General features: G+C 41.5%; 1 protein-coding gene across 3 annotated transcripts in view; it reads right to left on the bottom strand.

Moving 5' to 3' along the window:
* Nucleotides 1–1,557: 1,557 nt before the first annotated feature.
* LOC130076707 (otoferlin) overlaps nucleotides 1,558–12,024 on the bottom strand; it is a 53,728-nt gene continuing 43,261 nt past the window's right edge. For 2 of the 3 annotated variants that reach the window (XM_056241899.1, XM_056241901.1), the window contains exons 35-42: nucleotides 9,902–10,062; nucleotides 9,638–9,780; nucleotides 9,462–9,550; nucleotides 9,283–9,381; nucleotides 6,359–6,600; nucleotides 6,079–6,257; nucleotides 4,906–5,006; nucleotides 2,582–2,837 (exon numbers count right to left, since the gene is read on the bottom strand). In XM_056241899.1, the coding sequence (XP_056097874.1) occupies nucleotides 2,657–2,837; nucleotides 4,906–5,006; nucleotides 6,079–6,257; nucleotides 6,359–6,600; nucleotides 9,283–9,381; nucleotides 9,462–9,550; nucleotides 9,638–9,780; nucleotides 9,902–10,062 (1,195 nt within the window). In that variant the 3' untranslated portion in view covers nucleotides 2,582–2,656. Of the gene's footprint in view, nucleotides 1,815–2,581; nucleotides 2,838–4,905; nucleotides 5,007–6,078; nucleotides 6,258–6,358; nucleotides 6,601–9,282; nucleotides 9,382–9,461; nucleotides 9,551–9,637; nucleotides 9,781–9,901; nucleotides 10,063–12,024 lie in introns of those variants that run through there. The other variant, XM_056241900.1, reaches the window with a different exon arrangement.

Here is a 12,024-nt window from a genome sequence, read left to right as displayed (position 1 = left end):
TTCCCTCAGTATAGCGGAGCGGGAACTGATTCCCCAAAGTGTCATTGGACACAGTGCGAGTTCCCATTCGAAAGGGAACATCTCAGGTTACGAATGTAACAATGGTTCCCTGAGAAGGGGAGCGAGACACTGCGTCTCGCTGCTATGCTTCAGGCACACCTGCTCACGTCTCCTTCAGTCAGAGGAGTCGTTGACGTGTACCTCAGGTGCCCTCTTGTACTCGATCGCACACGTAGCCACATCACGGCTGTTGCCAGCCAATCACATTGCTGCGTTAGATTCACGTGCTTCACGCTCGAGGCTTTCCCCAAAGTGTCGTTGGACGCAGTGTCTCGTTCTTTTCTCGGTGAACCATTGTTACATGCGTGATCTGAAATGGTGTTTAGATTTTGTATGTTTTCTGAAACACAAACAGCTAACAACTAACAAACTATGGTTGGAAAGTAACACTTAAAATTTGAAAAGCCAAAACTGTAAATGCGTTTATAGCGTTTCCCAAAACTTTATGTTGTCAGTTGGGCTTTGCCCATTCAACCAGTAATGATTTTTAATAAAGTATGCATATGACTTCAACAAACAAATACATCATTCCAAGTGAAATAACACTGAAGGAATATCAAATATTGCAGGTATTGAGAAAGCGTTTCATGCACCTAGAAGCTTTTTCACCATGTAGCCTGGCATACTGTACAGAAAAATGCCCAGCATTGCTATTATCAACAGAAGAAGCACAATTTTGATGACCAGCCACCTGTATTGGTTGCAGATGAGATGGCGGATGGCCTTTAGCGGGCTAAGGAACCACAGCATTGTAATGTCAGGGCGGCTGGTGGGAGAAAACCATTGAACAAGCTTTTAAAAATTGTGAACATAGACAATTTTTTACATGTTTGTCTTATTGATGACATGCACTTTTGGCAGGTTCAAAGTAATAATTAAAATGCTTTCATGTGTAATGGTGCTCATGCATGGACTGGAAAGAAGTGTGCAAGAGAACCTGAGTGTTGAATCTCTAATGGAGAACAAAGATGGCTGTTCAATTTATGCTTACAATGGATTTTAAATGTGCCTGTTTATTGCAAAATGTTGAATAAACCGTAATTGTGCTTAAATATAATTCATGATTGGATTGGTTTGGGTAAAGGTGCTGGAAATGTAGCATGAAAAGATTTTCACCAACTGTTAATAAATAAAATGCATGTTAGGTATTTTTTTAAATTGTTTATTTATTAGTAGCAGCCAAAGCACACGACAACACATCTTTCAGTGAAGAAATAACTTCCAACAATCTGATAGCCCCAGAAACGAACCAATTGATATAAAAAACATTTGATATACAGAGAAAAGACTACAAGTTTTTAGATGTTGTATGTTTTCTGAAACTCAAACAGCTAACAACTATGGATGGAAAGTAACACTTAAAATGTGAAAAGCCCAAACTGCAAATGCTTCTATAGTGTTTCCAAAAAAAAGAAAGTACTTTATGTTCTCAGTTGGGCTTTTCCCATTAAACCAGTAATGATTTTTAACAAAAAAAAAAAAAAAGTATGCATGACTTCAACAAACACATACATAATTCCAAGTGAAATAACATTAAAGTAATATCAAATATTGCAGGCATGGTGAACGCTTTTCAAGCACCTAGAAGCTTTTTCACCAAGTAACCTGGCATATTGTACAGAAACAAGCCCAGCAGTGCAATTATCAACAGAACCAGCACAATTTTGATGACCAGCCACTTGTATTGGTTGCAGATGAGATGGCGGATGGCCTTAAACGGGCTAAGGAACCACAGCATTGTAATGTCAGGGCGGCTGGTGGGAGAAAACCATTGAACAAGCTTTTAAAAATTGTGAACATAGACAATTTTTACATGTTTGTCTCATTGGTGACATGCACTTTTGGCAGGTTCAAAGCAATAATTAAAATGCCTTCATGTGTAATGGTCCACATTAGTGCTCATGCATGGACTCAGGTGTGCAAGAGTAGCTGTTCAACAAAACCTGAGTGTTGAAGCTCTAATGGAAAACAAAGATGGCTGTTCAATATATGCTTATGAATGGATTTTAAACGGGCCTGTTTATTGCTAAATATTAAGTAGGAATTGCGCTCAAAGATAATTCACGATTGGATTGGTTCTCGAGTATAGGTGCAGAATATGTAGCATGAAAAGTGGCAAGATTCTCGCTAACAGTTAATAAATAAAATGCATGTTTAGTTTATATTATTATTATTTTTATTTTAAAGCACACAATACCATCCTTCAGTCAAGAAATATAACTTCCAACAAACGAACGAATTGATAAAAAAAAAAACATTTTACATCAGAATTGGAGGTGCAGAGAAACTAGACATCTACATTTGTTTAGATTTTGTACGTTTTCTGAAACACAAACAGCTATGGATGGGAAGTAACACTCAAAATTTGCAAAGCCAAAACTGCAAATGCTTTTATAGCATTTACCACAAAAAAAAAGTGCAACGGTCTCCTGTCAGCGTTTGACGAACTTTAAGTTCTCCGTTGGGCTTTGCCTATTAAACCAGTGATGATTTTTTAACAAAATAAGTATGCATATGACTTCAACAAACAAATACATCATTCCAGGTGAGATAGTGTTGAAGTAATATCAAAAATTGCCGGCATTGAAAAAGCTTTTCAAGCACCAAGAAGCTTTTTCACCATGTAGCCTGGCATACTGTACAGAAACAAGCCCAGCATTGCTAATATCAACAGCGCCACCACAATTTTGATGACCAGCCACTTGTATTGGTTGCAGACGAGATGGCGGATTGCCTTTAGCGGGCTAAGGAACCACAGGAAGGTTGTGTCAGGACGGCTGGTGGGACAAAGAAAAACTCATGATAAAAATCTGCGGCACAGCAGAGGGTGAACGTTAGCTGTCAGAATTATTACGGATTTATTCTCAATTTATTCAGACGTGCGTAACGAGGATATATGGCATTTATGGTTTATGTTAACACAGACAGCTCCACTTGAAGTGTTCAATTCACTTACCGTGATTTAAGCACATCAAGGCCTGGTTTCACAGACAGGGTTTCAGGAATTAGGCTTTAGTTTAATTAGGATATTTAAGTCGCTTTTATAAAGGTGCCTTAGAAAAAAATATTACTGGTGGGAATCTTGAGATGAAACAATGGCACTGATATATTTTAAGATATGTCAAAGCAAGTTCTCAATGCAACAGCTCAAACATTATAGCATTTTAGTCTGGGACTAGGTTTAAACCTTGTCTGTGAAACCGGGGGCAAATGTTTCTTTGGAAGATTCTTATTTATAATTTCTTAATTTCTTACTGTTGGGAAAAAAAGCTTAATATTTATGATGCACAGATTATTAACATTGTCCACACGTTTAGTGTCATAGGAGAAATAATCAGATATTTGTTTTATAATTAATTTTATGGAAGGTATTAATGACAGGAGAGATTCCCTTTAAATCAGGATATGAAACGCCATATTTTTGGCTTTATGGCATTTATTTATTTATTTATTTATTATAAATGTATTCTTCAATCAATCCTGGAAGCAAGAAAACATGAATCTACCATATACACCAAAGAGCCAAAACATTATGACCACCTGTCTAACATGCTGTTGGCTGCCAAAACAGCGCCGACCCGCGAGACGTGGACTCTCCAAGAGCCCTGAAGGAGTCCTGTGGCTCTGGCTGCAGATCTTTCGAGTCCTGTAGGTGTCGAGGTGGAGACGCCGCGGATCGAACTTGAAGGTCCAGCACGTCCCACTGATGCTCGGTTGGATTGAGATATGGGGAGTTCGGAGGCCAGGGAAACACCTTGAACTCTTCATCATGTTCCTCAATCCATTCCTGATCAATATGTGCAGTGTGGCGGTGCATTATCCTGCAGAAAAAAGCCACTTCCACCAGGAACACCAGTGTCGTGAAGGGCTGGACCTGCTCTGCAACAATCTTTAGTCCACATGAATGTCCGGACCCAGAGTTTCCCAGAAGAGCATCACACTCCCTCCAGCGGCTCGTCATTATCCCACAGTGATCCTGGTGCCGTTATTTCCCCAGGGAAATGGCACACATGTCCACATGATGTAAAAGAAAACGGGACTCATCGGACCAGACGACCTTCTTCAGCTGGTCCAGCTCCGCCGCTCTCGTGCCCATTGTAGACGCTTCGATGGTGGACGGGCTCATCATTGGCTTTCTGATTGGTCTGCGGCTACGCATGTGTTGTGACATTCCTCCCATAACCATCCTTAAAATCTTGTGTGACTTGTGCCGCAGTAGACCTTCAGTTTGCTCAGACCAGACGGGATGGCCTTCATTGCCCTTCGTGTTGACACTCAACATGATGATCATGATTTGTGTTTGTCCCTCCTCGGACACTGTTGGTAAAGTCTCGCCACTGCTGACCGGGATCAACACACACGTCTCGCCGTTTCAGAGATACTCTGACACCGTCGTCTCGCCATAACAATCTGGGCCTTGTCAAAGTCGCTCAGATCTTTCTTCCTGCCCATTTATCCTCTATCCAACACGTTGATTACGAGAACCGAAAGTCTGCTGACCATCTAATCTAACCAGACCTTAATACATGGCCTTGTTAGGAGATGATCGACGATATTCGCTTCACCTGTGATGGGTCATAATGTTTTGGCTCAATATAGCAAAATAAGTCAAAACCCATCAAACCTTTGCAATTGCAAACTCTTAAGGACTGTTTTTTGGGCTGTTTTAAAAAGTATTTCTTTTAAAAAAAAATTGTATGATAGAGTGTTTTCAGTATTATAAATAAATGTTTGAAAGTGTAGTTCAACAAACAAGATGTTTTTAGTGAAAGTGAAAAATTGTCAGTAGCAAATGACTGCAATATTGAAGGTAGATGTAAAAGTTGGTGTAAATGCTGCTCTTACTTTGGTTTCTCTAGAGGCTCTGGTTCATTGCGTCCTTCACCAACAGGACTCTTCTCGGCCTCCTCACCTGTCAGCAGGTGAAGCTCTGCTTCTACTTTTCCCTTAAAGGATAAAAAATACCCCCCATTAAACTAAACATCAGAGCTGAGTAAAAAAAGGCTGCAAGTGTACACTGGTAGTTTAGGAGTGACATTTTATCATTCACAGGGTTAGATCATGCAAAAAAAAAGTAATTTACTCTGTTATGTGTTTACAATTTGTATGATTATCGTTCTTTCACTGAACACAAAAAGATATTCTGAAGGATGTTCAAAGCACAGTTGGAAGATAACTTTAACTACCAAGCTCCAAAAATGTCCAAAACACCATGAAAAGTATCTTTAGTCCACAGTAGTCCATATGATTTGCACTTTTGTTCAGAATGTTGTGCATCATTTAAATGAGTTTGAATATGCAGAAGTGTAAGATTTGGAATTTGAAAGCATTAATTGGAAAAAAAGGAATATTGCACATATAGTAGTCATACTTAATGTGTAATCTACCAGCCAGCTGCCTCGTGTACAACATGGCATGAGCTGATGGGTCCTGATGTGTAATCCTTCAGCCAATGAACTTGCCTGCATTAAAATAGTCTAGTGCTAGTGAGTGTCACTGTAAGTTCACTGTGTTCACATCACTTTGACCCTCCTCCTCCCCAGCACCACCTGTCTATATCTGTTTACGGGGATTGATGCATGTCCGTTTGTGCAGCTGGATCTTCACTGACACATGTTTGTGTATGTCTTGGTGTAACAGACGTATGTCAGTAAGAGGTGTGCAAGTAAACCACTCCCCTGGCTTCAAGAGGCGTGCTGGCGACTGATGATAGAGGCTACGGTCTTTAGCGTCCTTGTTAGCCTGGAAACCCCGGGTCGAGTAGGACCAGTTACATTGGAATAATGATGCTGAAAATTCAGCGTGTATGCCAGTCTTCAGTTTCACTTGATCCTTTAGAAATCATTCTAATATGGTATAATATTTGACGCTCAATTGATTTACAAAGTTTAAACCAGCAGGCACCACACGCGCAAGCACTTCGGAAAAGTGAATCATTTTGCAAAGCAATTGGTTCAATTGACTCAAAAGTTTCGAAAAGCTTTGTTTCTCTTATCACATTATTTGCAGGTCACTTACTGTAATTTCCATCTCATCATTTTCATCACGGGCCACAAACGGCCACCAGCCTTTAATTCTCTTCTGTTTGAAGAGGTTGACCATGGGCATATCTTGCTCATTTATAACCATGTCAATGGAGCACTGCTTCGCTGTCTTTGCACCTCGAGGAAATCGATTCAGGTCAAGTTCGATTGCACCTGAAACAAAAAGCAAACACACATGTGACTGTATGAATGAAGGCCATTAAGACTCAGCCTGAATCTAAAATGACTTTACAAAGTAAAACACAACAGCACACCCAAGAAATCGTCTGCAGAGAAATGATCCGCGTCCCACACTTGCAAATTCAGTCGGGCAGGAATTTTATACTCAGTCTCATCCCAAGAAAACATGGACTCTTTCTTTGAAATGACGATCTTCTCTTCGGCCTGTAGGTAGTCAAAGGGATAAACATAGCGCCAGTTGAAATTGCCCTCTCCGGTCAGCGAGTGATAGTGGACGTCTGTGTCCTGCTTGTCTTCTTGTTGGCCTTTCAGCCATCTGTTGGTCACAAGTTGCATAGTGATGGTACAGTTAGTTGGTACCCTTGTGATCACTTAAGAGATATGATCCTTCAGATATATAGATATATATACATATATATATATACATATCTGATATGTACATACCTTTTTTCTTGGAATTCCGAGATTATATCTTACAATGCTGAGAATGAAACTTGGAATTGCGAGAAATAAAATAAGAATTGCAGAATATAAACGTGCAATTACGAGAAAAATGTTAGAATTGTGACATATAAAGTAGGAATTGCAAGAATAAAAGCATGAATTGTTAGGTATAAACTTTTTTTTTTTTTTTATCCTTTTTTCATTGCGAGTTCATACATTGCAATTCAGATATTTTTTCTTAAAATTGACAAATAACTTCTCTAAATTCTGTCGGAAAAAAATAGAATAGCATGAAATAAAGTCAGAATTGCTAGATATAAACTCTCAATTACAAGAAAAAAGTTAGAATTGTGAGATAAAAACGTCTCTGTTACGTATGGTAACCCTCGTTCCCCCGAAAGAAGGAACGGAGACGCACGTCAGAGGTGATCCGACGAATGGGGATCTCGCTTGAGAGACCAATCCACTTCGAGTGTAAACTAAACGAGTCCATGTGTTTCACATCGCTGCCCCACCCTGGGTACGTCAGTGGTCCCGCTTGCACGGTGTCTGGAAGCCTGGCTAGCGCTCCCCAGCCCGTCTCGCAGGCTCATCCGTACCATCAGACTCGGCTGTGTGATTCAGTTCGCCCCACGCCCTCCCAAGTTCAGGGGCATCCACTCCACCTCCGTGAGGAGTGAGGATGCTCCTGTCTTGCGGGCAGGGACTTGCACATTGGCAAGCGATGATTGCATCAGCTGCTCTGCCTCGCAACGCGAGCATATAATGAGCAGAAGGTGCGTCACATCTTTGTTTTTCCGCTGAGGAGCCAGACCTTGTGACTCGGCCGTACAGCGGAGGTTCAGCAACTGTGGCAACGGGACGTACTTCTCCGTTCCTTCCTTCGGGGAATGAGGGTTACCATACGTAACGATCCATTCCCCTTCAGTTGGTCACTTTCCACATACGTCAGAGGTGATCCGACAAATGGGGATATCTACCAACACGCCACTGTTGTTGGCCCTTCCACCGCTCTGCTTGAGTCTCTTGGTCTGCCCCCTAGAGATGGGGCGGAAGGTAGGAGCTCTAAGCAGAAAAGGTCAGTCACTGCTGTTGAGTGACCTTGACCCACTCAGTGTGACTAATTGGATAACGGGCTGGGGCTGGGGAGCGCTAGCCAGGCTCCCAGACACCGTGCAAGCGGGGCCATGGACGTACCCAGGGTGGGGCAGCAATGTGGAACACAGGGACTCGACTCGGGAGGCACTGAGGCATCCCGAAGTGGAGTCTGAGTGTGCCATGCAACACTTACCTGGTTCCAGGGTGGGGCAGAGGGTGCGTGGGAAGGCCTAGTGGCATCCCCGAACCGCACACTGCTGCCTGCTGGCGAAAGAAGAGGGGGACAGGGGTGGCAAGGCATGGAAGCGTCGCTAACTACCATCCGCACCCTCTTGTGACCCAGAGATAGAGGAAATTGCTCTTTTATTGAAAATGTGGGTACCGCTGAACTCCCAGACAAACTGAAACAACAGATTCTCCACCCGGCCCTCCTTTTGGGGGAGGGAGTGGTGCGGTCACCATCTCCCAGAGAGCAACTCCTTCCATCGCTGGGTCGCCCATCTCAGGCCCGCTTGCCCTTACGCTAGCCACCTGGTTTGTTGGGGGCATAGACGGGCTGGGTGCTCCTCTTGCAGCCGGTCGCCTGCTGCCTTAGGCTGAGCAGGGGCGGAGGCAGCCGTACCATCGCCGACGACTGGGTGGAGGCAGCAGCTGGTCGTTGGGGCAGGATGTGGTCTGTCGCCTCCATCTGCTTCTGGGCTGCGGAAAACTGCTGGGCAAAGTTTTCCACAGCATCGCCAAAGCGGCCGGCCTGTCAGACAGGGGCGTTGAGGAACTGAACCTTGTCTGGCTCACGCATATCTTCAAGGTTCATCAACAGGTGTCGCTCTTGGACCACTAACGTGTACATTGCCCTACACAGGGAGCATGCAGTGACTCTGGCTCCGAAGCGAAAGACAAAGATGCGACGGACCTGCTGCTCATTATATGCTCAGACTGCGAGGCAGAGCAGCTGATGCAATTATCTCATGCCAATGTGCATTGGCTCGTTTAGTTTACACTCGAAGTGGATTGGTCTCTTGAGCGAGATCCCCATTCGTCGGATCACCTCTGGCATAGGCCGAGAGTGACCGACTGAAGGGGAACTTGGAACTGCGTTAAAAATGTCTGAATTGTTACGTATAAACTCAAAACTAGCTTTTTTTATGCGTGAGTTTATATCTCACAATTCTGACTTTATTTTTCACAACTGACTTTTTTCTCACAATTCTGACTTTATTTTTCACAACTGATTTTTTTTCCACAATTCTGACCTTATTTTTCGCAATTTACTAATTTTCTCACAATTCTGACTTTATTTTTCGCAACAAAAAAAAAGTCCGAATAGCAAGAAATAATGTCAGAATTATGAGCTAAAAAGTCACAGTTAGCTCTTTTTTAATTCCATGGTGGAAACAAGCGTTCATAATATACACGTACATAGGAACAAGTGATTTCAGTGAAAAAGATCCCGTACCCTCTAACAAATATGTCACTTGATTTTTCTCCTGTGAAAATGTCATCGTCCTCCAGAACGACTTCATCTGTGTTCCACACGATCACCCTGAGCTCGAATCTGTCAATGACAAAAAGGTATTTTGAGTATGCAATGTTTATCTATATTTGGCCAAAAGCTTTCAACCAAGTGGTTCCTACTTTTTTGGCTTCCTAGGTGAAATATCAATAGCGGGTCCGGGTGCAGGCATATCCTTCGGGAACATGTCCACCCACATCTCAATTCTCCCCTACATCACAAGCACTCATATTCACTAGCGGCTCATTATCGCCATTTCGTTATCTGACAGTGGTGCTTTTGGGACATTATTCCTGACCTGCTCAATCCCAGGTTTATCAGGATTCAGGAGAGGCCTCGTCTCCACATGCTCTGGAACCAGCTTGCAGCCTATTCTTGGAATATCTTCCCAGTGTTTTAGTACAGCAAGAGCCAGGTGCTCATCCGTCTGTTTCTTCAGTCCTGCCGTAGAAAAGTATGTGCATTTGTTCTGATGTGCTGCTCTCCGATGGGAACTCAGCAAATTTAGAAGACCACCCTTATACTTGTTCCCTTTCGAAATGCTTTGTGAAAATGTACATACCATTTTCATCCTCAATTTCAGTTGGTCCCGTGTAAACTCTGTTTGCCACTTTCACTCTTCCTCCCGGGCCGAACTGGGGCGGATCCATTTTTCCATCTTTGCAGAGTTTGCCAAGGATTTGCGTTGGTTTCAGTGGGTCCCTCCACACATTATAGCCATGACTAAAAGAAACAATTGGAAAAGGTTTGTCCATCTTTTTTGAAGCAATATTTAGGGGCTATTTATACATTTTATATTAGTAAATTTAGAATATTCATTTAAACTAAATGAAAATGATGAAAAAAAGTTTAAGATTTTTATATTTAATTTCAAGTAATGAAAATGTTACATGCAGTTAAACACTTAATTTATACACTGAACACCAGGGTTATTATCGTTAACTAAAACTATTTTAAAAATCAGTACTTGAAATAAACGTTATCTGAAATGGGAGAGAATATAAAAATGTAACTTATTTAATTTCAGCTGATTGCAACATTTCTCATTTTCACTTAGTTTAACGTAAAGTACTAAAATAACTAAAACTGAAATAAAGGTTAGGAATGCACCGAAATGAAAATTGAAAAACAAAAATTTAGGATGCACTTGGCTAAAAACTGAAAATAAGTAATAAATTATTAATTAATCAATATTTAGATCTGGTGACTTTGTTCAGCTCGTGGACAGCATGTAAAAACAACATGACCAATTGTAGTTGGAAATTTACTCCCCCTCAGTAAATAGTTTATATATTTAACATATTTACAATATTTGGAGGGGACTTACATGTTTAAAAAGTTGTTGTTAAGCATTAACCTATTACGTTAATGTTGGAATTGTATTAATTTGATTTGTTACATTTTTCATAATTGGTCTGTTTTTATCCCCCAGGATACGTCGATATATATATATATATAGACCAGGCTTTTATGGCTCATACATGCAATTCATTGCAAAGCAATGATAATTGAGAGATGCACAAATAAATGTCCCCAAAGAGGTAATGTTATGTCACATTTGACATTTACAGTTGTAATTGACTTTCATCTGTTTACAATGAACAAGTAAAAAAAAAAGTAATTGAAATAGCTCAACAAAACAAGAGTTTTAAGTGGTTTCCCCAAATTCAATTGAAAATGCAACTTTGAATAACTTCTGCAATCTCAAAATTATTCAACCCCTTTATGGCAAGCATCTTTAGTACTTAGTAAAAGACCTTTTGCTGTTCTGAGCTGCTGCAAACGAGATGTGTAACCAGACACCAGCTTCTGGCAGCGTTTCTGAGGAATCTGAGCCCGTTCCTCATGAGCAATGGTCTCCAGTTCAGTTATATTGCCTTCAAATCCCACTAGAGATTTTATATGGGGTTAAAATCAGGTGACAGTGATGGCCACTGTAGGATCTTCCAGGACTTCTTCTGCAAACAAGCCTCGGTGGAATTTGAGGTTACTTGGGATCATTGTCCTCTTAGAAGGTCCAATGACACCCAAGATTCAGCTTCCTCACTGACGTCAAGACGTTTTCTCCTGGGATTTCCTGATACTTCAATGAATCCATCTTGCCTTCCACACACTGCAGGTTTCCAGTGCCAGAGGATATAAAGCAGCCGCAGAGCATCACCGATCCACCATGCTGAACTGTAGACAGTGTTCTTTTCAGCATTTGCTTCATTCTTCTTCCTCCAGACACACCGCTGATCCATAGGGCCGAAAAGTTCCAGTTTTGTTTCATTGCTCCACAGAACAGAATCCCAAAACTTCTGTGGCTTATTTATATAATTTTGAGCAGTTTTCTTGTGCTTTTGGTTCAGTAGTGGTGTAGTCTTTGAAACCTCAGTGCCTGTTGCCACCAAGTCTTGCTGCAGGTCTTTTGCAGTCACTCGAGGGTTTTTCTGAACCTGCCTTCTCAGAAATCTGGTTGCAGCCGTTGATATCTTCCTTTTTCTGCCCCGTCCAGGTAGTGTTAAAGTTCCTTTAACTCTGAACATGCAAACTATGATTCCAACGGTGTCTTTAGGAACATTTAGTCCCTTCGCTATTTTTTGTATCCTGATTCTTGTTTGTGAAGGGCGATGATATCTTCTCAACTTTTTGGACCATTCTTTTGACTTGCAGACCATATTTCTAACATGTAGTAAAACGTGA

This window comes from Rhinichthys klamathensis, unplaced genomic scaffold (assembly GCF_029890125.1).
Source record: "Rhinichthys klamathensis goyatoka isolate OS25496 unplaced genomic scaffold, OSU_Roscu_1.1 h1tg000682l_1, whole genome shotgun sequence".
Classification (NCBI taxonomy): domain Eukaryota; kingdom Metazoa; phylum Chordata; class Actinopteri; order Cypriniformes; family Leuciscidae; genus Rhinichthys; species Rhinichthys klamathensis.
Note: the sequence above shows the minus strand (reverse complement) of the source record. Positions and strands in the feature narration are given on the sequence as shown.